At 41.5% G+C, this 27,448-nt stretch overlaps 2 protein-coding genes across 2 annotated transcripts in view; one reads left to right on the top strand and one right to left on the bottom strand.

Annotated features, from left to right (window-relative positions):
• Positions 1 to 1,629, bottom strand: part of LOC147625331 (ruvB-like protein 1) — a 48,800-nt gene extending 47,171 nt beyond the window's left edge. Inside the window, exons 1-2 of the mRNA XM_086818652.1 lie at positions 1,350 to 1,629; positions 1,091 to 1,279 (exon numbers count right to left, since the gene is read on the bottom strand). Of these exons, the coding sequence (XP_086674778.1) occupies positions 1,091 to 1,279; positions 1,350 to 1,430 (270 nt within the window). The 5' untranslated portion in view covers positions 1,431 to 1,629. The remainder of the gene's footprint in view (positions 1 to 1,090; positions 1,280 to 1,349) is intronic.
• Positions 1,630 to 20,148: 18,519 nt separating this feature from the next.
• LOC147625330 (uncharacterized) lies at positions 20,149 to 25,970 on the top strand. Its single transcript, XM_086818651.1, has 3 exons — positions 20,149 to 20,323; positions 20,835 to 21,017; positions 21,120 to 25,970. The coding sequence occupies exons 2-3, from the start codon at positions 20,861 to 20,863 to the stop codon at positions 25,670 to 25,672; spliced, it is 4,710 nt and encodes a 1,569-aa protein (XP_086674777.1). The 5' UTR covers positions 20,149 to 20,323; positions 20,835 to 20,860; the 3' UTR covers positions 25,673 to 25,970.
• Positions 25,971 to 27,448: the final 1,478 nt, after the last annotated feature.

The raw sequence follows: 27,448 nt of genomic DNA, 5'->3' as shown, positions 1-27,448 counted from the left end.
GGTGCTGGAAAAGAAAAATATTTACAAGTTCACTAGGCTCTGATACCAACTGCAAGATAGAATACACTAGTGTTTTCAAAGATAGAATGCAAAGTGCTGCAAAATCTCACAAAGCACACACAAGAATCCTAAACTATTGTCTGTATTATGTACAAGAAAGATGTAATATAATTAAATCTCTAATACAATGGATATGGTTGAGTGAAAACGTCAATTGCAACCCTGTGACCAATACACTCCTAGAGGCTAGCTAGCACTTCACCTGCAGAGAAACGCTCTGTGAAGTCCAACACTAAAGAGAGCAGATGCTTATCATGATTTGTCTACCCACGAATATATATGCATCAATGCTCCTGCTCGGTTTGTTTTACTATTGTCGGTCGGGTCCATGACCTGCCACATGTTCTCGTCGCCACATCATCATTGCCATGTAGCACTTCCACGTGGCACATACGCTACCCGGTTACCCCCAAGGCTTGTTAGTTGATGTATGGCTGGTCCATGCTTGGGGGTTGTGCCTGAATACTCGTAGTTGTGTCACAAACTTTGAAATATCCCATCCTCAATACTTGCATATGGACGGCCAATCTCATTGGGCATCATTTCAGAGAAAGGGATAAGACCAGATGGTGACAACACCAGAGTCCACCATCCAGTGCCTCTGCACAACGACCCTCTATCTGGTAAAGGCAGATCAAGAAGATTCTCCACCTATATGACATGCTCCCATCACAAAGGCCTTACATTTCCTCCGCCATCAACTCAATTCTAGCCATGGCGCGTGGATCATCAAATGATTACATGCACATACACTAGTGTTGGATTTCCTTTTTAATTTCTCTCACAGTTTTGCGTGGTTCAGTATATACATGGTACCATTGTATCCACTTGGGTCCCATACACCCTTGGCGTCTTCTGTGGATGTTAATATTACTCTCTCTCTATCTCTCGCTCTCTCTCTCTCGCTCTCTCTCTCTCTCTCTCTCTCTCTCTCTCATATAGTCGGTATGGAGTTGGAACAGTAGCAAGGACCAAAGCTAGCAGCTGTACTAGTACTCACCTGGGATGTAGCTGAACGCGATGTACATACCTTGCTTCCAAGCTCCTGGGAGATGCCCAATGCAAGGGCGGTCTTGCCAGTTCCGGGGGCACCGGCAAGCAGCAAAGCACGTCCTGCCATCTTCTTCTGCCGGATCATGTCAACAACAAGGCCAGCTGCCTCTCTGGCCTGCTCTTGCCCAACAAAGCCAGAGCCAATACCGAGGGCAGTTCCATCCTCCTGTAGAAAAGCAAGACCAAAGTTGAAACAATGGACCAAGAAGGGCAAGGGCTTCACCCGAAGAGTGTACCTTCAAGCCGAGACCCTTGATGTGGGTGTGTGAAGCCACACGCTGCTTTTTGGTGGTGGACTGCACTTCCTCTATCTTCATGCCTGCGAAACCCTAAATAACCCCTCTAAGCTTAAACACACAATGCGTTTTGCTTCGCTCGCTCCTCTCGCTTGTGCAGTTCTTGGGCAGCTGTGTTAGTTATTACGTCTTCGCCCTAAACAAGATTTTAGAGTCTCGTAAACGCATTAATGACAATATGAATGCGAAAGGGAGTCCTCAATAAACTACAAGGGCATATTTCTTGGGAGTGCAGCAAGGTATATTTGAATGGATTAATTTTATTCATCGTACTATATTTGAATGGATTAATTTTATTCATCGTACCACCTCTAATGCCTTGCATGTGTGTGTATGGGTGGATGTATGTTTTTGAGGGGAGGGGGTGCGTGGGTGGAGGAGTCAATTACAATATGTTGTTTCTTCTTTTGGATGCACTTGTAATGGAGGGAGTGTTAGTATCCAAGAGTCAACTCACCCTTTCGTGCTTTCAAGAGAGGCAGTGGTTGTTCCTTCTATTATGCTCTATGTCATGGGCAAGGAGATGGTCAATTACTAGTGTAATGGAGGGAGTGTTAGTATCCAAGAGTGTGTGAAGTCAACTCCACTCGTTTGTGTTTTCGAGAGAGACAGCGGTTGTTCCTTCTGCTATGCTCTATGTCATGGGCAAGGGGATGGTCGATTTTACTATTAATTCAGCTTAATTTAGCCAATTCCATAGACACACTGCATTCTAATATTATACGACTGTAGGCATATCTAAAGTTGCTTATTGCATCACCAATAGTATGGTCACTGCCTTGCATGCCTTTTCTAACTTTTGGTCTTTAATATAAGCAAAATCTATCATGTTGTTTTTTACTATTCATGTCAATAGCTTACCCTAGCCTTACTGAAGCATGTGTCGTTGGGTCTTATCTTTGAGCTGTAATTAAAACTTCGTGGATGCGCTAGCTCGTCTACTGTCACATCCTCACTCTATTGTCACACCTGAATGCCCCTTGCCAAAGGGGTGAAGGGAGAGCTCTCAATGCCTAGATGGAGGTAAGAAGAGATGATCCTTCGTAATGGTTCTCTCTCACACAAACAAGGGAAGAAGAAGCTAATAAAAAAAAGGAACCCTACAATAAATCCTACTCAATCATGCATCCATTAAGCAAGCATGAATTCAAAAGCATACAAGAAAGCAAGAAGAGGGAAGAAGGCTCAAAGAAGGAGAGCTCACAAGTAAACTATTATAAGGGAATGATTGTGTATTGTTTATTGTAAAAAAAATACTTATATAATACAAGCGACTAGTTTTCACACTAGGTCGCCCAAACAAAAAAATGTTCTTGTCTCTATTACTAGCATTAAGCAATTATGTGCATTAAATTTGTAGACTTTCCCTATTTGACATTAAGCTCATGGTAAGACTACTGTATATGTTCCAGCACCGTCTTATAAAGGATAAGTGCCCATTCGTTTAGGTTAGATGGCAAAGCGCCTTATGATAGGTAGGGTGGGCGAAACCATGTTAACCTCCGGAGTGGTTTAACATGACCACATCCTCATGTCAACCAAGTTGGTCCAATTCGATGGTGAAGCTAATGCCAAGATACTTTAGGGAGTTGGTGGCCTAGGTCTAGTGTGGGTAGTTCAAGACCGATCCAAGGAAGTGATAGGTATGTAGAGGTGCTTCATGCTGGGACTCCGTTGGTTATGAAGGTGCTGTAGAGGTGCGTCATGCTGGGACTCCGTTGGTTGTGAAAATGGTGTTGACCCTTCAATATGAGGTAGTTGGAAGAAGAAGCAAGTGAGAGACACATCCTTTAAAACTCCCACACAAACCATGCATTACCTTAAATGTTCTCTACTAATTTGACTTTCCAAACGATGCAACTTCTTTAATCATCGATCTTACTTCTAAGATTGCGATCAAACTCCTAGACAATTCAATACTTTGATCGCAATCTTACTTCTAAGATTGCGATCAAACTCCTAGACAATTCAATACCTTTGATCATCAATCTTGGATCATGGTGACCCGACTCCTAAATGATTCAACTTCGAAGACGATTCAACACCTTTGATCATTGATCTTGGATTGCGTGGCACTCTGACTCCTCGAACAATCCCTCAAATTGGCAATGCGACCCATGTCAATTCAACTTTAGAACAACAATTGGGCGACTGTGGGTTGTGGTGATCTTTTTGAGCCTTAGGTTTGTGAGGTGCCACAAAAGTGTATTCATGGTTCTCTTTGGGTTTTGGTGCCATGGATGGCTCTTCTTTAATGGTAATAAGGAGGGGTAGGGCCACTAGGGCAAGGTGTTACCTCTTGTTGCTTAGAGTTCATAGACTCTTCTCACTTTTCTGAAGGTGGTGTCGGTGGGCAGAATTGAGGTGGAAGCCACTGCTCTCCATTCTTGCTTAGGATTTGGGGTTAGCATTAGGGAGGCATGGTTTTGGGTCTCCACACCTACTTGGATTTAATGTTTTACGATGCATCATGCAGGGGTCGAAGGCATGGTTTTTTTGAATCTCGACACCCAAATGCGGGGATTTCCATCATAGAATCGTTATGCATATAGTAATTTTTACAAAGCGTAGACTTCGTTGGTGGTATTGGGTATTGAGGCCATCTTATTTGGATCCTTTTTAACTTCTAAGGTCTTGTGAATGGCAAGTTTTTTGGAATCCACATATATGGGTTCTCTTCATAGAAGACCTGGGCTTCTAGGAGCTTGATGAGGGATCCAGCGAGGCTTAAGGTTTGGATAAAACTTTGTTGCTTGGGGTTCTAGCTTGGCAGACCTCAGCTCATGGTTGAGCTACAACTAGTGGCTACCAGGGTTCTCTTGGGTACCCATGCTTTCTTGGTGACCTCCTTAAAGAGTTGTCGAGGTTAAGGTTTGGGAGGTGGTCTTCATCTTCATCAAAGAAGTTTTGGATCTCCACAATCGTTTGAGGGGTAGTTGACACGGTGAGGAAAGAGGATTGTTTAGTGTTAGATGTAACCTAAGATGGTGGTTTATAAGTGGAGGACAAGGCTTAGGATGTTGATAGGTTTAGGGTGCCCTCATCCACCAAGGGTACGATAATTATTCCGAAGGGGAGCTCAAGCATCATGGTCCTTCTTTGCCAATTGACAATGCAATCCGTGGTTGCAATCCATCCCCTCTCGAGGATGATGCTCTCTTTCAGGGGGGTCACAAATCTTGCACAATACAGGTTTAGATCTAATAAGAAACTCTGTTTCAAAATAATCGATAGTCATAGATTTGGGAATTATTTAGCAGTAGTGATGTTTGCTATGCGAGGGGTGGATGGCCTAATGAGGTACATGTCTCCCAAGACAACATGTTATGGCTAGCCTCGATATCAACCAAGGTGGTCCATGCTGCTATGTCGTCTTTCTAGGGAAACTCTAACTCAAGAGACGAGCCGGTTCCACCGCTGCTAGTTTTGTCTTGAATACGTCGATAACAAATATAGATGTGATTCCAACACCGTATCATGCAAGCTTATGGGGGAGAGTGTCCATTGTCCCAAGCTTATATGGGAGAGTGTCCATGGTTAGAAGAATGTGAATTGAGTCCTCAAAGTTGGTTCCAATGCTAGTTTTATCTCAAATACGTCAAGAACAAACATGGATATGATTTCAAGAACAAACATTGTCCCAAGCTTTTGTGGAAGATTGTCCATGGTTACAAGAACGTGAATCAAGTCCTCATGGTCGACAAGCTTTGGGAGAGGCTCGCATTCTTGGTCCTCATCTTCAATATCCATATCTTGTTAACAAATGTGATGTGAGTGGCTATGTTGCATGCTCTACATCTATAAATATTAGTTGAGGCAGTTCAAGCAGTTGTGTCTAACTCGTTAGGGTGAGAATGCCTCGCCCCATGGGACGAGTTCATATATATTCAAGTTTATTTTCAAGGATTGGTTACCTTTATGTATATAAATCTGATTGGTTTTCCAATTGTGAACCAGCCTTGTGTCTCTCATATAAGGTCTTTCCAAGGAACATGATGTATGACTCTTCGTAAAAAAATCCATCACTACAAATGCGTGGTGAGAACTTAGTCCAAAGGTCTTAATCTTTACATCCTGAAGGATGCCCAAAGGTTCTACTATGTTCCCGTTTGGTAAAAGCTTGACCATGAGGCTTGTGCCTATAAGTGGTGGGCTTCCCCAGGCCTCTCCTAGCAATCCTTGGTGATTATGCTGATGATAATAGCACCACCATCTAAGATTGTAGAGACCGTTGTTCCCTTATAAATGAAAGGTAACATGACATTCATTTCATTGCTTTCAAAGTAGTGTTCCCAGCTTGTTCATGGGCACTTTTAGGCATCCTTTGGTCTTGGGTATGGAAGGAGAGCGCACACTATGGCATAGCTCATCCTCCCTTCTTCAATTTTAGATTAGTTGTGTAGGCTCTTAAATTCCCATTCGTCCACTCGGATAAGTCTCTTTAAAGTTAAGAATGTCCTTATAAAAGAGAACTTATCAGGACTCGAAAGCTCGAGGAAGGCTGTGAGGCTTGCTATGTCCCTTGTGTGGTATTCACACTCACTTAGCTCAAACTTGCTAATGTGTGGGGGACGTGCACCAATCCTTTCCTAGGAGGTGGTGCCTTTGATGGGGTTGAAATGAAAATTAAATAATCACCTATCACATCAAAGAAAATATTGTGGTTACTATGATGACCCATGGAAGGCCAAATTTCACCTCTGTGAGTCCTCCTCCATTGCATCTAGTAATGTGGAATCTAGTTGGATTGACTCCAAGTTAGAGGCTCCAGAATTGGTTACAATTTTGGTCAAAGCCTCCTAAGAATGGTTACAGTTTTGGTCAAAGCCTTTTGCATGCTCTTTTTGCGGCCTCTTAAGAATGATTAACTCCAGAGACGCTCTTTTTGTAGCCTCTTAAGAATGGTTACAATTTCGGTCAAGGCCTTTTGCATGCTCTGAGGTTTCCTCATTGGTTTTAGGATTGGCCCTTGGATGGGATCAGGGATTGGCTCACGTAGTAGGGTCAATGTTTCATACTCGACCACTTGCTTAAGTATTGGCTCTAGTTTAGCCTGCACCTTCATTGGTTCTATAATTGGCTCCAGGATAGGGTTAGGGATTAGGTGAGATAGGATTAATATTTCATCCTCGACCACTTGCTCAAGTACTCGCTCTAGTTTAGCCTGCTCCTCCAGGATAGGGTTAGGGATTGGGTGAGATAGGGTTAATATTTCATCCTTGACCACTTGCTCAAGTACTCGCTTTAGTTTAGCCTGCTCAAGTATAGTTTTGGTCAAGGACTTTTGCATGTTGTGAGGTTCCCTCATTGCGTCTATGATTAGCTCTAGGATGGGGTTAGGGATTGGCTCAGGCAAGGTCAATGTTTTGTACTTGACCAATTACTCAAGTACTGGCTCTAGTTTAGCCTACACCTTCCTCACAAACCCTTGCTCTTGGAATTGTTTCATTTGCTCTATTTCCAACATGGGGTTAAGGTACTCCTTGAGTTTCTTTGGAAGGTTTTCGTAGTCAATTGGTTTCTTCTCTTGGGAAGAGCTGATTTGAATGGGAGATCACTTAATTATCTCCACAAGAGAGATAGCTTCTCGTTCAAACCACTTTCAATGGTCAAAACACTATTGCCCTTGACAATTGATCATGCATTATGTTTCTATGAACTCTTTGAGTTCTTTTTCTTCTGGACATCTAGGGAGGATTGGTTCATCAACCTTTTTAGGGGCTAATCTACAGCCTTTGGGGATTGCACCTCTGGCTCTTGGTGGGCTACTGGCTTTGAGGTTAAATCTTGAGCTTTCTTCTTCTTTGTTGCCTTAGATATCTCCTTAAAAACTACCCTCATCTGGAGCCTTGTGAGCTTTCTTCTTCTTTATTGACTTGGATGTCTCCTTAGCAACTGCACTCTAGAGCCTTGCGATAGCATTAAGGGAGGCTATATGAAAAAGTCATCCTTGTACACTTCCTCTATAAAGTGGCTAATGTGCCCATGCCACTAGGGTGATTGTCTCTCTATTGGGACAATCCTTGAAATCATGTTTGAATCTACATATGGAATGACATGGGGTGCTAGGTGTGCCATGGTTTTTAGGACATTCGACAACATGGTGTAATGGAAACATTGAGAAGAGGTGGCCTGCATGTCATATTGTTGATGTCCCTCTCTCTTTGTTGCACCATGGCTTTAAACAGAGAGGTATAGTCAATGGTTGGGGTTACTCTAAATATCCATATGAATCATATTTCTCATATGACTTATAGCTCTCCTATTATGGACTCTCAGAGTCCATTGGTAAAGTCATTGAGTACTATTGTATTGGTGCGGTTCTAAGAGGAACCAATTGGGGTGGTAATACTAGAGGTGGGTATGGCATTGGTGGTGGTCTGTACATATCTCTCGGTATAAGGTTTGATGAATGGGTCCTGGATTATACACTGGGGTTGAGAAGAATTTGTTGGTATGGGTAATAGGGCTAGTGGTTGCTTTGGCACTGGGAGCACCATAGGTTATGATGTTGGGCTTCCCTAGTACCAACAATGAGCTATATCATGGTTCCCGTGGGGCAATGGCAATGAGCACAATGTTGTTATTGTCTAGGCCTCAACAAATGCCTCTCAACCGCGGTGCATAATCCAACACCCATTCATTAGAGCCCTATACCTCCTCTTAGTATAGGTTTTCGATGAATGGGTGCTGAATTATGCACCACGGTTGAGAAGAATTTGTCAGTATATGGTTCTAATGAATGGGTGCTTGATTATGCATTGATTGAGAAGAATTTGTTGGGCAGTAGGGCTAGTGGTTTATTTGGCGCTTGGAGCACCATAGGTTGTGGTTGCTTTAGCGCTTGGAGCACCATAGGTTGTGATGTCGGGTTTCCTTAGGTACCAACAATGAGTTGTATCATGATTCTCGTGGGGCACTAGCAATGAGCACAATGTTGTTACTATATAGGCCTTAGTAAATGAACACTCTATACTTGTATGATTATTATGGGCTACCGTACCTCCCAAGAAGGAACTCCACACAACTGCAAACGGGAGAAGCAATAGATACAACAATCATTGTGGGCACTATCAATGCTTCGAGCTCATGTCCCTTGAGGATCCCCAAGCTCACTTTGGAAGCTCCACTCCTCCGAACTCCGCCTCCACACTATCACCACGCGAAGTCGCTTACACCATGAATGCAAGGTAATCAACCTCTCACTCTCTCACACACATCCATGCGTGAAAGAGGCACATGTCCTAGAGCACTCTCTCTCTCTCTCTCTCTCTCTCTCTCTCTCTCTCTCTATCTATCTATCTATCTATCTATCTATCTATTTATCTCTTGACAACGCACGAGTTATCATAGTATAAAGGGGGATTGTGTCATTTCATTATGAAAATTACCTTTTATACAAATGGCCCTTATTCACACTTAGGCGCCCAAAACTTACTAACTAAGGCCTTGGGTGGCCACAGTATCTCAATACAACTTTTATAGTACCTTTAGATGACACTTATTCATGTACTCATTTGGAGGAGCATCTTTGTTAATCCAAAATGGGATTCACATCCCCCCTACTTGATGTAGGTTTTGTTCGCACATAACCTTTTACCGAGGTCGAAAGACCTGGTCACCGAATTCACATCTATAGAAGTTTCGACGTGATTGAAGCTTTTTTAGGGTTCTTCTGAATGCTGAGTGTGATGTCCAAAACCCGGTGTCTACCATGTCTTCAAAACATGATGTGCATGTTACCAGGAAGACACCATAGGCGATGATAATACAGCATCATGCCTCTGTCATTGAGCATGTGTTCATGTCAAAGAGAAGTTTGTCTACTTCAAATCCATCATACCTTTCCCTTGGTTGATCGATAAAGACTATGATCAACTTTAGGAATCCGATAACAGTCCACGATGTCTTGATTAGGAATTCGGCGCCAAGCTTGGATCCATGTAAGCATCTAGTGTCTTTGGCTTGTAATATCTGGGGGAAAGTAGATGGCGAGAATTACGAAAATTTGTAGCAGACATGAGAATCTCTTCGCTTTATATCATGAAATTGTAGTGGGGTGAGCCTCTACTTGATAGGCATGTAGAGCGGATCCACCCTTTGGAGCACTGGTACTGATGACTATATTCGGGGATCGTCAGGTATTCTTTTCACCACCAATCCGGTTGTAGACCAAAATCCTCGATGATGCAGGGATTGGTATCATCTTGTGATAGCTGTATAGCCTCCCCTTGTAATGAACTGGATGTGCCTTGTGCCACCTGCAGAAACAGTAGCCAATCATGAAGGTGACAATCATATTTCCATTAAGTCGGCTCGGTGGAAGTTTGTCAACTTGTGTGCTTTGCCACGTTCTCCCCCATAATGTACCTTCTCTCCTGATTGGCAATAACTCCTCTAAATCTGGCATTGGTGCGCGGAGAGGGTAAGGTACATAAGACTGCCTTCTTGATTCCACTACAAAGTAAGCATCTGGCATGATCCTTTGGGTGGGTTCAAATGGTGTGATTTGCATCAACACCTTGAACATGAGCTTTGGCTTTAAAAGTGGGTTTCCTGCTCTGATGAACCCCTCATATTCTGCAACTGTTAATAAGGACTCAAGGATAGTCATGTTAGTAAAAGCTTCAATGTTATCTTGAGGTTGGATATTACATACCTTATTAAGTAGCCATGTTGGAGATAGGTTACGTGCCGAAATCTCCTTGGGGACTAGAGGGTTAGTGGGAATATTGATAGGGATAGAAGGTAAGCAAGAGAATGTGTATTTTGCCTCAGATTGGCTAGTAGGAGCTACACTCGGAAACAATTTACTTGCTATTGAAGAGAACACATGATAAGTAGCTAAGATAGAGGAGCCTTGTGTCTCTTCGTGACCTTCTCCTGAACTTGGGAGTGCGTGGGTTGGCTTGTTAGTTTTCAAAATTTCATGGAGTTCAGTTATATCTTCTGGGGTTATATTAGGATATTCAATATGTTGTTTATCAAAATTATAAATCACAGTGGTGAGCATAGACTCCAAATGTTTATGGATATTTTGATAAAGCTTTATAATACCAAAAGGATGATATAAAGTGGATTATGAAAGATTTAAATGCTGATTATACTTCTAACCCACTGTGGTTAATGACCCATTGATAACTTCTTGTTGCAACAACCTCGTAGTTGGCTGGTGTTGGGATATCATCTAGCTAGCATAAACAGGTCGAGTTTATCAACACTATTATCCAAGATATCTGATCGTTGTAGCACACGGCACCAACTATGAAGGTCGAGCACTATGGGATGTAAGGGATAGAAAAAGATATTAGCTGGGTTAGTTAGTACTATATCCCCCCGAAGGATTCCCATTAGCTGGGTCAGTTAGTACTATATCCCCCCAAAGGGTCAGTTCGACACTGTTATTGACACTATTATCCAAGATGTCTGATTCTTACAGCACACAGCACCAACTACAAAGGTTGAGCACTATGGGATGTAAGGGATAGAAAAGGATATTAGCTGGTTCAGTTAGTACTATATCCCCCTGAAGGATTCCCATGCAGATGGTGGGGTCGGCATCTCTTTTCGTATTTTGACGGATGAGTGTAAGGTCTCCTAGGCTAAGGTCTTCTATGAGGTTAATCTCATATTGAAGGAGAGAGAGTGTCAGTGTAGATAAGAATAATGTTAGTGTTTGAGGAGGGGCCCGAGGAGTTACCGGCAATGAACCTATCTCCGAGGGTCGTTCGATGAGGAGTTGTAATTCATCAGTTGTTCCCATCCTCTGAGTCGTTTGTTGCATGGCGAGTTGGTGTTCCAGTTCTTGTATCCTTAAGTCATTTGTGGAAAGGAGGTTGGAAATGGCAGCTTCTCAAACCTCTTTAGCAGTGGCAGCTCTCTTTAGCAGTGGCAGCTCATCATATCTTCTTGTGCCCTTCTCGCAGTTGTGGCCTGTGCATGAGCATCTTCAATCTCCTTTAGTTTTTTTGCTGCTGCCAAGCTCTGCCTGTTGCTTAACTGCTTATGTACGTGTTCAAGCACTTGCTGGTGGTTGGCTAGCATATGATCAATTTCCACAGTCTTTGCTTGCATCACCTCATTATAGGCTTTTAGTTTGTTAGCCTGGGCTTTTTTTATTTGCTCCCTTTTAGTTTGACCACTCTTTGTTCGGCTGCAGTAATGGCTTTATTTAACTTAGTGATTTGCCCCTTAAACCCTTCTTCCTTGGCTATGAACATGGCATGGGAATCCTTAAGTTTCTATGCATGTTGGTCTTCTTTTTCTCTCGCATGTGCCACTTCCTTTTGAAGCTAGTCCTTGGCTTGGTTTACTTGTGCTTTGAGCTTTATGTTTTCTTTGATTTTCTGAACCACTGTTTTGCTAAGCACTTTGTTGTGCTCCTCTAATGTTTAGAACCTTTTTTTCCTACTCTCATGTTGCTTTTTAAGCTTTTAAGTATTACCTCTGTGTGTGTTGCATCTACTGCAACCATTTGTTCCTTAAGTGCTTGCACTTGACCATTCAGTTCCTATAATTGTCTCCATTGGGTGGCATTCCTGCCAGAGCATTTGAGCAGTAAGTAACTAGCATCGCCATACCCTTTGTTCTTGTTCCCATAAAGAGGCACTTGTGGATTTCGAGGCATCTGTTTCATGAAATTGTACTTGTAGCATGCTGCCGAGGCCTTCCATGGTTTCCTGTAGAAATCGATCAGCCTCTAAGTTGTGCAAGAAAGAACCTTCTCTAATTGTTCTCTTATCTTCTATTCTCCTCTTCTTACTCAGGCTTGTAGGCTCTTCTTCTCTCTTTCTCTTTTTAGCATCGTGGCCTTCCTCTGTGGCATCTGGTTCTGCTCATGTAGCTTCTTCATATCTTGTACTCACATCTGTTTGGGAAACTTGTTGTTCTGGAGCTTGTTCTGCACCTATCTCCACTGAAGGTGGCTGATCTGAAATGATAGGGTCGCTGAGTGGTGAGAGGTTTGGGAATACCATTTGGGAAAGGCTTGAGGGTAGTGTGGGAAGTGGCAACTCAAGAGCCGTGTGCCTGCTGGCATAGTTATCCCTTTAGTGCCCTGTGCTTCTTTTTGCTCTAGCGCGTGCTTCAATGAAGCTATCTCTTGTGACACTTCTGCACCTAAGCGTTGGGAATCAGCTTCAATCTGTTGGAGGATCCCCCTCATCTTTTTGTCTTTCTTGGTTCACTTACCCTTCTTCAGCTCTTGTACAGCTCCTTAGTTTCTTTTAAGACCGTTTGTCCTTGTTGTTGTAGCTCTTCGGGAATGATAGGAGATGGTTCCAAGGGTGTTGTAGCTTGGGGTCCCTATGCTCCCTATGTGCCTTCTGGAACTAGAAGGTTAGCTGCATGGCTGAGCACTCTCGTAAGGAGATAGGGGTTACATACCTTTGTTTGGTGTGACTTGAGATAATTCTCCATTTCACAATGTATGTACCACACCTAGTTTTCTTCTTTTTCTTCATGGACCTTGGCGAGGTGATTTAGGGGGACCCTGTTATACCTGTCCACGGGTTTGACCTACATGAGCATGGACATGGCTCTGCAAGCCCTTTCATCTACTTCATCCCTTATGTTATTATATTCTACCCCATTGGAGTTATAAAAAATCCTCTTCAGTATGTCTTCCATGGGCATTTGCTCGAAACTGTGTACATGTGTCGAGATGCGGGGGCAACTGTAGAGCATCACGTATCAGCTCCTCTGTGATGAGGACCTGCTTAATTGTGCCCATTTGACTTTGTTATTGTACCCCTCTTGGTGGATTTGTCATAAGTCTTCAAATACTCCGCACATAAGTTTGTGTTGATAGTACGGGGGAGGATTTTTGCCATTCGGCCAAGGCCCACACCTTTTTCAGCTTGTCTTTGACCTTTGTATCCTCTAATATTTGTAAGTATTATGAGCTGTGGTACTGGAGCAAAATCTTTCCGTCAGCTGTTTGTATATATGTGTAAAGCCCTGAAACTTTTGCGCATATGGCCTAAGATAGCTGAGTTTAGTGCCGTAGAATGCTCTCTTCCTTTTGTCCATTGGTGACCCCGTTGTACTGGCTTGAGTGACGGCCGGATTCCCTTGTACTTCAAGGTCTGATATAGCGGAGGAAGCCATCTGGAACATTGAAAAGAGTGTCAGTCGTGGTAGGATTGATGTTTTTTTGTGCATGTGTGTGTGTGTGTGTGTGGTGTGTGTGTGTGTGTACTGATGTAAAGAGTGTTAGTGGGGTGAGCAGTCAAGGGTGTGTGTGGGAATGAATTTAATTCGTGAAGGTGCAGGTCGTGAAATAGCAGGGCGTGAGGGGTTAATACATGAGATGCTTAAGCCGTGAGAGGCTTAGCACGTGAAATAGCACATTATTACTTCGTGAGATAACAGGGATGGTGTGTCATGATTATCAGTGGAGAAGAGGGTTTAGTGATGTATGTGTGGTATGAACAACTAATTTCAAGGATTTGGTGCAGTGTTATTCCTCCCAAAGTGTTGGTGTGAACCTCGTGAAATAGCAGACTGCTATTTCATGAGTTTGAGAAAGCTTATATTCTTGTGATTCGATTTGGGGAGAGATAAACATTTTTAAATGCAATGGATTGTGAAAAATAAAAAAGGGGAAGTAACATATGCAATCGATTAATAAGATATGAATCGATTCAATCTATACCCACAATGATTTTATTTATACTAATGAAACAAACGAAGGTGGATAACGTGCTCCTACCTGAGAGTGATGGTTGCAAGCAAAGAGATGGCATATTAAAGACACTATCCTCTAAATATAGGTTAAAAAATGCATTTAATATAGCTATTTATCTCTACTATTTTAGTTAAATCACTTTGATTAACAAAATTAATACAATCCTTACACGACCCTTTTTGTTTTCATTTTGGCCCTAATGTAAGAAGCAAAAAAAGACCTAAGTATGCACATAGAGATTGAAACAAGAGAAAAAGAGGGTTTACTTTCTTGTTGTAAGAACCCTAATCCTACAAAACAAGCACACATAATAAAGTTAATTAACAAAACAAATAGAAAAGTGTGAAGACAAGTGAGAAGAAGAAGAAAAAGAAGAGGACAAGAATCAAGAACTAAGTATGCACATAGAGATTAAAAAAAATGTGAGATAATAAATCCTTATCTTCACCATAAAACTTATGCTTTTGGAGATGAAAGCACATAAATGAAGGAGAGCATGAGTTTTGTGCTTGAGGTGCTTGAGGTATGGGAGATGAAGAGAGGAGAGGAAATGAGTTTAGCACAGGTTTTCGAAGAAAAGATGGACAAAGAAAGGACACATGCCACACGGGATAATTGTGGCTGTGCACGGCAATAGTAGCCGCATCGTTGTATAGCCACATGCTTGAGGTGCTTGAGGTATGGGAGATGGAGGAGAGGAAATGAGTTTAGCGTGGGTTTTTGAAGAAAAGATGGACAAAGAAAGGACGCGTGCCACACGGGAGAATTATTTTTGTAACAGTACGCGGTTATAGCTATGTATATAGCCGTGTACGACAATAGCAATGCGCATAAGTAGCCACATTAACAGTCGCATATTGGGAAAAAACTCCATGTTGCATGCAGCCACCACGAGTCTCTCACTACGTTGCATGGCTATACCATCATCCTCTTGTAGTGCGTATGGTTGGCTATTGTCTATTTGTCCATGTGTACATACTCGCCTTGTCACTAACAGAGAGGCATTTGGCATCCACCACTTTGCATGGCTATACCATCATCCTCTTGTAGTGCGTATGGTTGGCTATTGTCTATTTGTCCATGTGTACATACTCGCCTTGTCTCACTAACAGAGAGGCATTTGGCATCCACTAGTTTGCATGTCTTTCTTAGGTGTTGTCATGCATTGCACCCATTTTAGTACACATCATTTTTAGGGTGGGACGTATCCTTGGGGTCCTCGACCAAGTAAAAGTCCTTGACCAAAATATCATTTTTGTTAACAAGGAGTTCAAAAATTTTAGACCAAACCTTAGCTCCATTTATTGGAACAAGGGACCCCCAATTTATTTAAACATTAGGGTTTAAGGGTTAGAGAATCTAATAGGTATATCTGCCTCTAAAAATGGAAGATCAATACGTGGATTGAAATTTTCATCCTTGAGTCCAACCACCAAGTGTGCCAAGTGTTGTTAATGATAAATTTGGATGTTGAAGATCCCAAATAGGAGTCCCGATCAAATTCTAATTTGGTAGGTCACATAACTCTCGGATCCAAAAATATTCGTTCCTTAGTACTACAGCCAAACTTTAGAATAACAGAAGGTGTAATTACCTTGTTTGTGGTGATCCAACTGTTAAACCACCGTGTTAACAAAGCGATGATTACCGTATTTAATGTTACACATTCAATTATTTCTAGGGATCTTGTATATATTCCATTGCCAATCAAACACTAACCAATGTCCAATATACTACAATGCAATGTAATCTAATCTAGTTCATTGTTGCAATCAAACACTAAGCAAAATCCAATTTAGTACAATGCAATGCAATCTAATCTAGTTCAATGCAATTCAAATGTTCTTCATAATCTTTCTCTCTCCACTTAATGTGTTAATCATTATTTTACTTTGTTTATCAACCTGAAGCACATGTTTTTAGCAGTTTCACTACAAATTACCCAATTTCGGCAACATTGGCAATGCCCACAACTCAAGGTAATGATGCTCTCATGTGCGTGCCCATGAGATCACTATGAGGTCATACTAGCTGAGATGGACCACCTTAAGGAGTGTTATTTTCTTTCCTAATTCCTTTTGAACTTACTAAAACATAGACTTTTAAAATCTACAAAGCAATTAATAAACTTTATTCTCTATAATGTACTAGTACTTAAAATTGAGTGATACATTACTTCATTTAATTATAGCATTATGATGCCTTAATAAAGGTCTAACTTTCCCTAGCATGCCTAAGATAATTGTTGCATACTTGTTCTTGTTGTTGTTCTTCTTCTTCTTTGGTAACGTAGTAGTCGCATACTTGTTCTTATCATTGGTGGTAGATGGGTGGTGCAAAATTCTTTTACTAGGTTTTTTAAATCCTGTACTATATTATAACCTAAGATAAATATTATCAAATTAATAAATATAAATAAAAGCATTAACTTTTTGGGGCTTTAATTTTGTATATGCAAGCGCGCACGCACGCACACACATGGATGCTTACTTCTTGTTTCTATAAGTTTTGTCATTTTGGATTCTCAATAAGAAATTATACTTTGGTTTCCAATTTAGGTAAGTATGCAAGATACATGTAAGACTCAGTATGTCATGTATGCAAGATACATATAAGGCTCATAATTGGTTAAGAAATGTCATGATTATGAACTACAAAAGAAAATTTCAACATGATACTCTTACGCTAGTTTTTGGCTAAGTTTGAGAAAACTCTTTAGGTCATCTACTTTTTAACACTTTCCAGCTCTACCAAGCATAAAAATTGGCTAACATCTCCAAAGAAATGCTCAATCCATTTCAAAGGAAGCTAGAGACAACCTCTTGAACCCTCTCTCTCAAGATTTTTGCCTTCAAGAGAGGTGAATTCCACATAGATGCAACTAAGAATTTATTTGAGATACATTTGAATAGTCTTAACTTTTTGAAACTCTTAAGTAGTGAAACCTCAAGTTTTGGACCACCTTGGCCCACAAGGGCTTTAGGAGAATCTTGGAACATAGTAGGGAAGGTAAGGGATATGCTGATACAAGCTTGTCAGCTTAGCAAGTTGTGGTGGTGGGTATAAGAAAGTTGTAAACTGCTAGAATTTTGATTAAAAAATTAGCATCAGCTAAGATGTAACCTCTGGGTGGTGTATCCACTCATTTTGGATAGTAATATAATTTTCTTTTACATTTAAAAAAAAGTTTTGGACCACCTTGGTTTAGCTCGATATTGCTAATTAAAAAAAGGATGCAATAAAAGGAGCCACTACCATTTCTTATAAAGGAGCACACACACACATGCATGCTGTGCGTGCACACACACACACACACACACACACACACACAAGTTGAATACTAAAATTTATTGAACTTTAGCTTTGAGAAACCATTGCTCATGGAAAATATGAACGTAGAGGGGCTACAAGAGCATTGTAACAACTTTATACAATTTAATAATGAAGAGATAGACGTGAGCATCTCTTTTATATGTGATTTTGAAAGATGGACTATACATTCTATGTTTTCTTTGAATACCCTTATTTTGAAAGATGGACTATACATTCTATGTTTTCTTTGAATACCCTTATTTTTTGTTGTAAGTTTATAGTATAGCATTAGTAAATAAATATTAACATCTCATGCCAACTTTTCTAACTTTGGTGAAATAAATATGTAATAAATCATCAAGTGTCAAATACAAAGTAACAAAACTAAGATTGTGGTTTGTTTTTTCATAGGAAGTACTCTAAAGACATGGAGAAGGTAGCCATGAGATCTTTGTTTGTAGCATTTGGACAGAGTTCTCTTGAAAACTTTATGGAGGATCTTGTTTTGCATTTTGGAACAAGTGCACAAGGTAAAGTCATATTTAGTGTTCTTTACATCTTATTACATTTTGAATGCTTGGTTAGTATAAACTATCAATTTGTTTCCATGACACAAAGTGCAAATAAGACAAGTGTTCTACATTGAATGAAATTCTCATTAAATCCATGTGTCTATTTACGTCACTATATTTATCACCCGGTTTAGCACTACCACTTCCCTATTGCATGGTCATTGTAGATGCTTGGTTGCCATTAGATTTTGTTAACTTTGAGATTACAATGTTACAAGTTCATAAAATAGAGAGAAGGTCATTGTTATGGTGTTCAAAATCTCTCAATTAATGTGGGTTAAGAGCATCATTTTAAAAATAGTTGGTGTAGCTTAATTGCAAATATAATGATCAAGATCAAAATAAGAAATGAAAGATGCTTTGTTCCCTCAAACCAAACTCATTTTAAGTCTCTTCTTTTGATGTGTTACCTTATAATTTTTCATAGTTACAAGTTAAGCATTGAGAAGAATGTAGTAGGTTGTAGGATGCATGTATCAGTTTGGTAATTCTTAACTTTAAATCATTTTATAATTTTAATTGTAACTTTCAATTATACCTAGTGTGATAGCTTGTACATAGAGAAAGAGCAAGCACATGAGTGATAGCTTTTACTTTGAGGATGGCCCAAGTTGAACATTGACAATATGTGACTTCAAAAGCGAGTCTAAGAGAACTTATGATTAAAATGTCCTTGATGTTTCTCTTAAGAGCTCAAAAGCTTCTACCTTCATGCTCAGACTTCTTTATCTTAGTTTTCATACTTTTCTCATGATTGCATGTAAAGTTTGATATTTCTATTTTCTAGGCACTTGATGGAAGAGAGCACACTAAATATATTCTATTGGTAGGCTGAAAACCTTCGAAATTATTTTTACTAAGCCTTACATCAATCCTTTTCATCATGAATTGAAGAGAAAATTGTAATTTTGAACAAGCTTTTTCTTTATACTTAATTCTAAATATAACGAAATCTTGGAATTTTGAGGATGTGTTTTTCCTTCTTCCCTCAAGAAGGTTTTTTAAAAAATTGAACAAGTTCTAGGTTAAGCCGAACCTATCTTTTCCAAAACCTTGTCCCAACATCCTTTAGGTAAGACAAGGGACAAGGGTCAGTAAAGGGAAAGATGCAGGTTAAATGGTTAATGCGAAAATTGCTAGCTTTTTAGCTCATTTCATGGCACCATCTCATGCACTTTTTAATATCTCAAAAAAATAAAATAAAATGTGTGCCGAAAGAAATGCTGTATATATCTTGTTTTGGTGAACTAGAGAGTTTGGAGTTTGGAGACTCAATGGAGAGAGCGGGAAGATTGATGCTTCTAGTTAGAGTCTTGATTGACCGATGCCATTAGCGAAGGTGCCCTATAATCCCAAAAAGTGGAAAACCTTCATGTAACAATTGTGAAATTATTTACATAGGAAAATCTTGAAATCTGAAGGTTTTTGTTCTATAACTTCTCAAAATCTCGAAGTATTTGTACCTTCAAGTTTTAAATTCGAAGGCTTTTTTTCTTTTTATTTTTTTAAAATTTACGCAACTAATTCCTAGTTGATGAGAGGACTCCTCTCAATGCATCGCATGTCCTTTTACAAACATGTACCCCACACACACCTGTGGGCAACATTACAAGGTAGCATCATTCGGGGTAGTCATCATTCGAGAGTAGCCAGCAGGGTTTGAAAACCCATAACGTCTGGATATCAACCAAACACCTTAACAACTTGCCCGATGATAAACCCAGGTTTTTTTTGAAACAGTGCCTATTGTGCAGCCCGAGTGACGAGTCTGTTGCACGGGAGTTTGAACTTGCATGGACGATAGACCCAATGGCTCCTACGTGGAAATGCTACCGGTTTAAGCGGTTTGACCGGTGAGCGGCATGGTCGGTGACAGGTGTGCGGCCGGGCTCGCCGGACCCTTCGGGATGACCGGCTGGACAAGGTGCCGGCAGGGGCGGACAAGAGGCCGAAGAGCTACGTAGATGCTAGACCGGGAAAAGGTCCTAGTAGTGGCCGACGGTCTGGATGGACTCTGGCTCGTCGACATGAGATTCCATTACGTGTTCCCGATGCTGCGCTGGCAAATTCCGCGGTTTTTTTTGGCCCTACAACTGAATAATTTATTGTATCATCTTGTTTCCTAATGCTACACCATATCGATAACTCCATGTGGTATGAGCTAAAAAATAATATATTATTTCATTTGTCTGATATTAAAGCCAGCTAGCGCAGTTTTGCAAAACCTAGCTACAGAAAACTACACTCCCGTTTGGAAAACCACCGTCGTCGTCCTCGGCGCATCCGTTTCTTCTCTCTACCGCAGCAGGCTCAACTGCGTCCACCATCTCTGCGTGTTCGCTGTAAGCTCTTCTTTGCTTCTATGGTCTATTCTTCTACTTTTTCTTGCGCTGGCCTGTTTCTCACTCTGGATTTCGATTATGACTGCAATTAATGTTACTAATCTGCTGGGATAATCTTCTTGTCGGCATAATCTAGAATACCTTGCTCGCTTTACCTTGTGGTACCCTTCTATTTTATGTTGAATATGCAGCCACGCATTCCTCGCGTGCATGAGGTTTTTCACCTTTCACGAAAAATATTTTTTTCCTCTCACACACTGGTGCTATGTCACTGCGTAACTGTACTTGTAACTGTGTAACTGCTATAACCTTGAACTCCTGAACTTGACATTTTATGCTTGTAAGCCTTTTGAGCTTCTCTTTGCCTACAAGCTTTGTGCTCAGAATTTGAGCTTTCTACAGAGATAAGGTTGATGCAAGGTTCCAAGTCCAAGCCGCTATATATATTCCCTTTGTTTTGGGTAGATGAGGTTGTGAGCCTTTTTTCCCCCCTTTTTGGTGCGTTTTACAGGTTCCAGATGCTGGAATGGTGCTAGCATGTCATCGTTAAGGTGGCCGAATCGGCAGGCCGAACAGCCAACACATTCCGAGAATCGGCAACAAACTTTGATGAAAGGCAAAGGCAGTGACTCCTGGTGGTGGGGTAGCCACAATAAACCCAGGAATTCAAAATGGCTGGAAGACAATCTAAACGGTAAATCATCCTTCAAGCAAAACCAATCCACATGTCTTCTCTAATCTCTCATCTCTACAAGATGCTCAAGCTGGATCTATGCACTTTCTGCTCCTCTTGCAGACATGGACTCGAACGTGAAAACGATACTAAAGCTGATCGAGGAGGATGCAGGCTCGTTTGCGAAGCGGGCAGAGATGTATTACAAGAGGCGGCCAGAGCTTGTGAGGCTGGTGGAGGAGTTCTACCGAGCATATAGATCTCTAGCGGAGCGATACGATCAGCTGACAGGCCACATTCACCAGATCCCACAGGAGTTGCAAGCTCAATTTGGATTTCCGAGCGACTCGTCGCCGGGCTCTCCCGCCTCCGGCAACGTAAGGAGGAAAGCTGCCGAGTTCAGTGTTTTCTTGAGCCCTGAGGCCCCGACGCGCTCTCAAGAAAGCTCCGAAAAAGTGAATGACCGGAAGGAGACGAGACGGAGAGGCGACGAGAATTCGCATTCTTCGTCCAGCTCTGACTCCGAGTCCGCCTCGAAACCTCGCAAGAAGCGGCCTGACGAGATCCAGAGGCTGCAAGAAGAGAATGCGCAGCTCAGGAGAGATCTGGAGAAGGGTGTGACCGAACAGCAGGCCTTGGAGCAACGCCTGGCCGATATGCAGGCGGAGCTCAAAGCCCTGCAGCAGCACAACGCCCGGCTTCATGGTGAGGCCTCTTCTGCCCAAGTGGAGACAGCAGCTCTAAAGGATGAGGTGGAGAGATTGAAGAAAGCAAAGGCAGCACTAGGAGATGAAATTGTTTCAGGAGTTCAGCAGGTGGAGAAATTGAAGAAAGAGCTTGATCTTTCTCAACAAGAACAGAGCCGGCTTTCAACCAGATTAGAGGCAAGTGGCCTGCGGGAGCGGAAGCTGGAGACCAGGATCCAACAACTGACGGAGGAATTACTCCCTTTTGCTGCATTGCGTGAACAATTGGAGAAGCAGCTCACTGTCCTGCGTGATGAGAAAAGCAAACTCTCCTCCGAGGTTTCTGTCCAAGCTCTTCGGATAGAAGAGCTTGAAGAGGAGATCAGACGGCTTCAAGAAGCTCTTGCACTGTCTGAAAGTGAGATAAACGAGATTACACAAGCGGAGAGGGAGATGATGACTAACGCATGCCAAGAGCATGCGAAAGAGTTCAAAATCAAGGAAGAAAGCATGGATAGCCAGATCCTGAAGCCGAAGTGCGAGGTTCCAGTACTGGATAAGCACTGCAAAGACCTTGTTAGAAAGCTCGAGGAAAAGACCAAACAGCAGGAGGCTCTGGAAGTAGACAAGCAGGAGCTGCAGCAAGCTCTGGTTAGCACACAGGAGGAGAGAGAAAGTACTAAAGCAGAGTGTGCCTGCTTGATGAAAGAGCTGGCCCACGAACGTGATAACAAAAGCAGAGCAGACGAAACCTCTCGCTTGCAAGCAGAGCTGCAGAGGTTGCAGGGGGAAAATGAGAATCTTACAGTAAGGATTGAAGCTGCACTAGAGCAGGAACGAAATGCTGCAATAGAGATTGATACATTGCTGAGGGCCCTGCAAAGCGTGCATGAGGAGAATGGGAGCTCTAATATAGAGGCAAGCTCCTGGGACTTAGAAGGAAAGCATCCTACTCTCAGATACTTGAAAGAGAGCATGTTGAACGTGCTCACAGATAGGTCTAAAATTAAGCAAGAGGCTGTTGTCCATGTTGGCCGTGTGAAGGAGCTCAATCTAGAGATTGAAAAAGCAGGACGGATGCTGGAGGTTTCCAAAGGAGAGTACCACAGTCTGACAGGCAAGCATGAAATTTTGTTGAAAGAGTTGCAGGCTCTGCAGCTGCAGGTGCCCCAGCTAGAAGAACAGATTCTTTCCTTGGAAGAAGAAAAGAAGGAGCTTCACGATCAGTTGTCGGCATCTCTCAGAGATCCAGATGAAGTTTCAGCTGAGCTGCTGCGAGAGCAGAAAGAGCTCTATGAAAAGCTTGATGTCGAGGGCGAGCATGTGCTGGAATTACAAGAAGAGATGAAGATGACGAGGGAAAAGAATATTGAGTATAGGAGGAGTATTGACGATACACACAGAGAGATACAGAAGCTGCTCCTTGACATTCAAGAGCTTGGCAAAAATTTGGCAAGCAAGGACGAACGCGAAAACAGTCTAATGCAAGAAATTCAGAAGTATTCTGAGGGCTATGCAAAGGTAGAGCAGAGCTTGAATGAAACCCTTAGTGCTCTGTCACTTGGGAAGGCAGAGGTTATAAGCCTACGGGATGAGGTTTCTTTCAAGGATCAGCAGTTATGGAGGCTGGAAGGGGAAATTGCCTTGCTCAAAGCTAATTTAGCAGAGAGAGACCAGGACATTCTTCTGCTCCAGGAACACAGGGAATCCCTTGAAGGTAGATTGGAAGCCGAGTTAGCACACATCCGAAAGTTGGTAGAAGAGTCGTCCCTTTGGCATGAGGAGAAGGCTTCTCTGATCTCTTCTCTCAACTTTAATGAAAAGGAAGCTATGGAACTTTTGGAACAGCTTGGCCTGCTGACACAGGAGAAGGAGGAGGTGTCTGCTGAACTGCAAGCCAAGATCTTGTCCGCTGATATCCAACTACAGGAGATTCAAAAACTCTACCAGCAGCTGGAAAGCTCTGAAATAAGAATCAATACCCTGGTTGAGCATTCTGCTGCCATCTCAAAGAAATATGATGCCGCAGCCTCAGAATTGGAAAATTTGCAACTTCAATTGTCCAGCCTGCTAGAGGGGAATGGTAGGCTTGGAAATGATGTTCTGTCAAGGACTGTCTCTGTTGATGAATTGGTGGTTTCCAGTCTTGAGAAAAGGAATGCTGATCTGGAAGCTGAGGTAAAAACAAAGCAGGAGAATGCTATCATGCTGGAGGAACAAATAGCTGCACTGCAACAGGAGAATGACGAGCTGAAGCAAGCTTTGAAATCAGGTACTGAAGAAATGCGGGTTCTTAACGAAGAGATCTTCAAAATACAGCAGCTCCACCTCAAGCTGCAAAATGAGCTTGACTGCTTAGCTCATGCGAAAGGGAGAAGCTTTGATGAGCATATCTTCATCCTATCGAGATTGGAGGATGTACAGAAGGATCTTTCTTTCCAGCAAGGTGAGAATTCCCGCCAAGAAAAAGAATTATTAAATGCATCTGCAAGGATACAAGAGCTTGAAAGCATCATTTCTCAGCTTGAAAAGGAGAAGCAGGTTTTCTCCGTTGAGATTGCCTCTACTTCATTACTGATGAATGACATGCAAAGAAGAGCTGACGCCTTGCAAGAGGAAGTCGGGCAACTCAGAAATCAACTGAAGTTGGGCAATGAGCATTTGCAACAGAAGAATGAAGAAATTCAGGAGTTGTTGTCAATGACTGAAGCTCTTCGTGAAGAAAGAATCACTTCAAGCTTGGAGGTTGAGAAGAAAATCCAGGACTATTGTAGTCTGGAGGTAACTTTGTGTGCACTTCAGGAAGAGTACCTGTCTTTCGTTAACATGATGAATATGTTGTCTGAAGAAGTCGCATCAGGAGCCAACCGTGTTGTCAAACTCAAGAATGACATTGTCCAGCTGAGGACCGAGAAAGAGGCCCAAGATCAGGTCATAATCCTAAGAACAGCAGACATCCAGAGGTTGCAGGAAGAGTTATCATTGATTCAAAATTCGGAAGAGAAACTGAGAAACCTTTCGGATGTCAAGGAGCAAGTAGTTAACCAGCTAGGGGAAGAGATAGAAAGGTTAAAGGCGGCTCTCTATGATGTCCAAGAAGAGTATAAGCAGGACAAAGGAAAGCTGGAAACTGAGCTGAAGAAGATGGAGCTAGTTGTATTGGGCAACGAAGAGAAAATGAAGGCTTTGCAGGAGAGAATCTCAAGCAAACAAAATGAGATTGGTCATGTGCAATCCGCCAATGAGCACTTGAAAAAGTTGGTGAGAAAGTTGGAAGGTGAACTGGAGAGTCGTAAAGAGCAATTGGGCATTTTGCAACAGAAAAACAGTTTGCTAAACGATGAGGTCTCAATCAAGGCCTCTCTGGTCGAAGAGCTGGATCAGAGCTTTACAAGCCTGAAAGAAGACAAGGTAGCATTTGAAGGTGGGGTTGCTCTAACTATAGGGAATGTGGGTCTAGTTCAGGCTGAGGTGGATAAGTTGCTGGAAAAAATCTCAAAGCTGAGTGAGCTCTCACGTGCAACTGAGGAGAAGGTACAGAATATGGACGACAGGATCTGCAAGCTCCAAGTGAGCAACTTAAATATGAGGAATGACCTTTCTGTCTCAGCCGAGAAAGAGAAGTCATATGTGATTGCAGTGAGGTTCATGAGGGCAGAGTTCTTCTGCTTGGTGCAACGCATCAAGGCTTTGAAGGAGGAAAAGGCTGATGAGGCAAGACAGGCGGAGCTGGCTATGGAGGCTGAGAGGAGGAAGAGTGGTGAAGTCCTGTCAAGCTTGCACCAGGAGCTTGCATTCTTGAAGGAAGAGAATAAGAGGCAGAGGGAAATCATCTTTGACAGAGCTGAGGAGAAGAGGGAAGCCATCAGGCAGCTCTGTATAACCCTGGATTACATGCAGGAAAAGTACAGACGCTTGGAGGGAGTCGTTAACACTGTGAGAGACAAAATCCAAAGAAGGATTGCAGCCGCAGGTGCAAGGAGAAACTGAGTCGTCCATGAGGCTACAAGGACAAGGGGGTTAGAGAACTCCGTATAGTAGCTAGCTTCTAGCTCAGCTTCTTCTTCTGCTTTCTTTGTAAATTATGATAGAGTTTGTTTGTGCAATTAGCTAGTGCTGATGATCGGTCCAAATAAGTGTGAATTAGATGTAATCATCAGAGGGTATCTTTGGCCTATTTTTTCACGGATTCTCCTCCCAGTTGGGATTTGGGACGTCTTCATGTGGATTGGCAACAGATTGCTCAGAAAGCTACCCTCCGCTTTACAAGTTGGACAAACTTTTTGGCCAGATTGTTTAGGTATTTGCACTAATTCTTGAGGTGAACACAAAGTAGATCCAATATAGGACCAATACATAAACAAGGTTATAAGTATAAAAGACTAGAATACCATGCTAAAAGTACCCCCCAAAAAAAAGCTATACCTTATCCTCTTTGCTGAAGAGATCTATAAAAAAAGCTATACCTTATCCATTAAAAAAAAAGTTTAAAGGGACTCTTAGTTTCTTTCAAGACCTTATTCTTAGAGGGAACTCTACACAATACAATTAAGAAGCATGTTTAGGCCATTCATGTTAACTTATCACCCATCCCAAAATGGATGTTTATACACGCACCAAAAAAAAAACATTGGTTGGACATGGCAAGACCATGCTTTATGTAAACATAATAGCAGAGAATAGTGAGAAACATTTGACGTCTTCATTTTTTTGACAAATTTGAAAAAAAACTCACTCACTCGTAAGGATATTTCAAAATGACCTAAAAATATAATGTTTTAATAGTTGAAAAAATCAACAAACTCAAAAGCACCCAAAAGTTGGGGTAAAATTACTCATACAACAGAACAAAAAATGCATGTTTTCATAATTTAAAGATTCAAATTGTTAATTAATCATGGTAAAAAGTCCATAAATACAAACCATGGTAAAAAAATTATATTGTTACTATATTAAGTTATTCTCTTACAATATGATACTTGCTTAAGACTAGTGATAGTGGTCGGATCATCTTGATGTTAGGTCGGCTTAATGTGAAAACTCGTCACTTACATATAAGCCAATTTTGACACAAAACAAAACACATTCATTCACTTGCAATAGAATACTTATGAGCTTCCATTCTTCATTCCCATGCAATAGAATACTTGTGAGTTCCCTTTTTTCTCTACTCTTGCTTGCATGTATGCTATTGAATCTTTCTTACTTGATGGATGCATATAATAGATAGGTTTGTTATATGCTTCTCTTACATTAGCTTCTTCTTACCCCACCTTTTGTAAAAGATAATCATTGTGAAGGTATTCTTTATCAACTTCTACACCACCACTATTCATTTGGAAATGCAGTAGATGAAGCATTTACCTCCATTATTCTTTATCAATTTCTACACCACCACCATTATTCATCTTTAAACAAAGTAGATGAAGCATTTACCTCCGAGTTATTATGGTCTTCATCTAAGTAAAGTTGTAAATTTTTAAAAGCTTTGAGTCTATAGCCTCGTCAAGATTTGACTTTACATTTTTATGCTTATTACCAAAAGATAAGATGGCGAATAAAACCTCGTGCAAGGTATAGGCCTAAATTTGTCAATGTTTGACTTCTACACCACCACCATTATTCATCTTTAAACAAAGTAGATGAAGCATTTACCTCCGAGTTATTATTGTCTTCATCTAAGTAAAGTTATAAATTTTTAAAAGCTTTGAGTCTATAGCCTCGTCAAGATTTGACTTTACATTTTTATGCTTATTACCAAAAGAT

Source organism: Cibotium barometz, chromosome 24, assembly GCF_041138505.1.
Source record: "Cibotium barometz isolate CiBa-2024 chromosome 24, ASM4113850v1, whole genome shotgun sequence".
NCBI classification, from domain to species: Eukaryota; Viridiplantae; Streptophyta; class Polypodiopsida; order Cyatheales; family Cibotiaceae; genus Cibotium; species Cibotium barometz.
The sequence above is the reverse complement of the archived record's forward strand: the minus strand, read 5'-3'. Positions and strand labels throughout refer to the sequence as shown.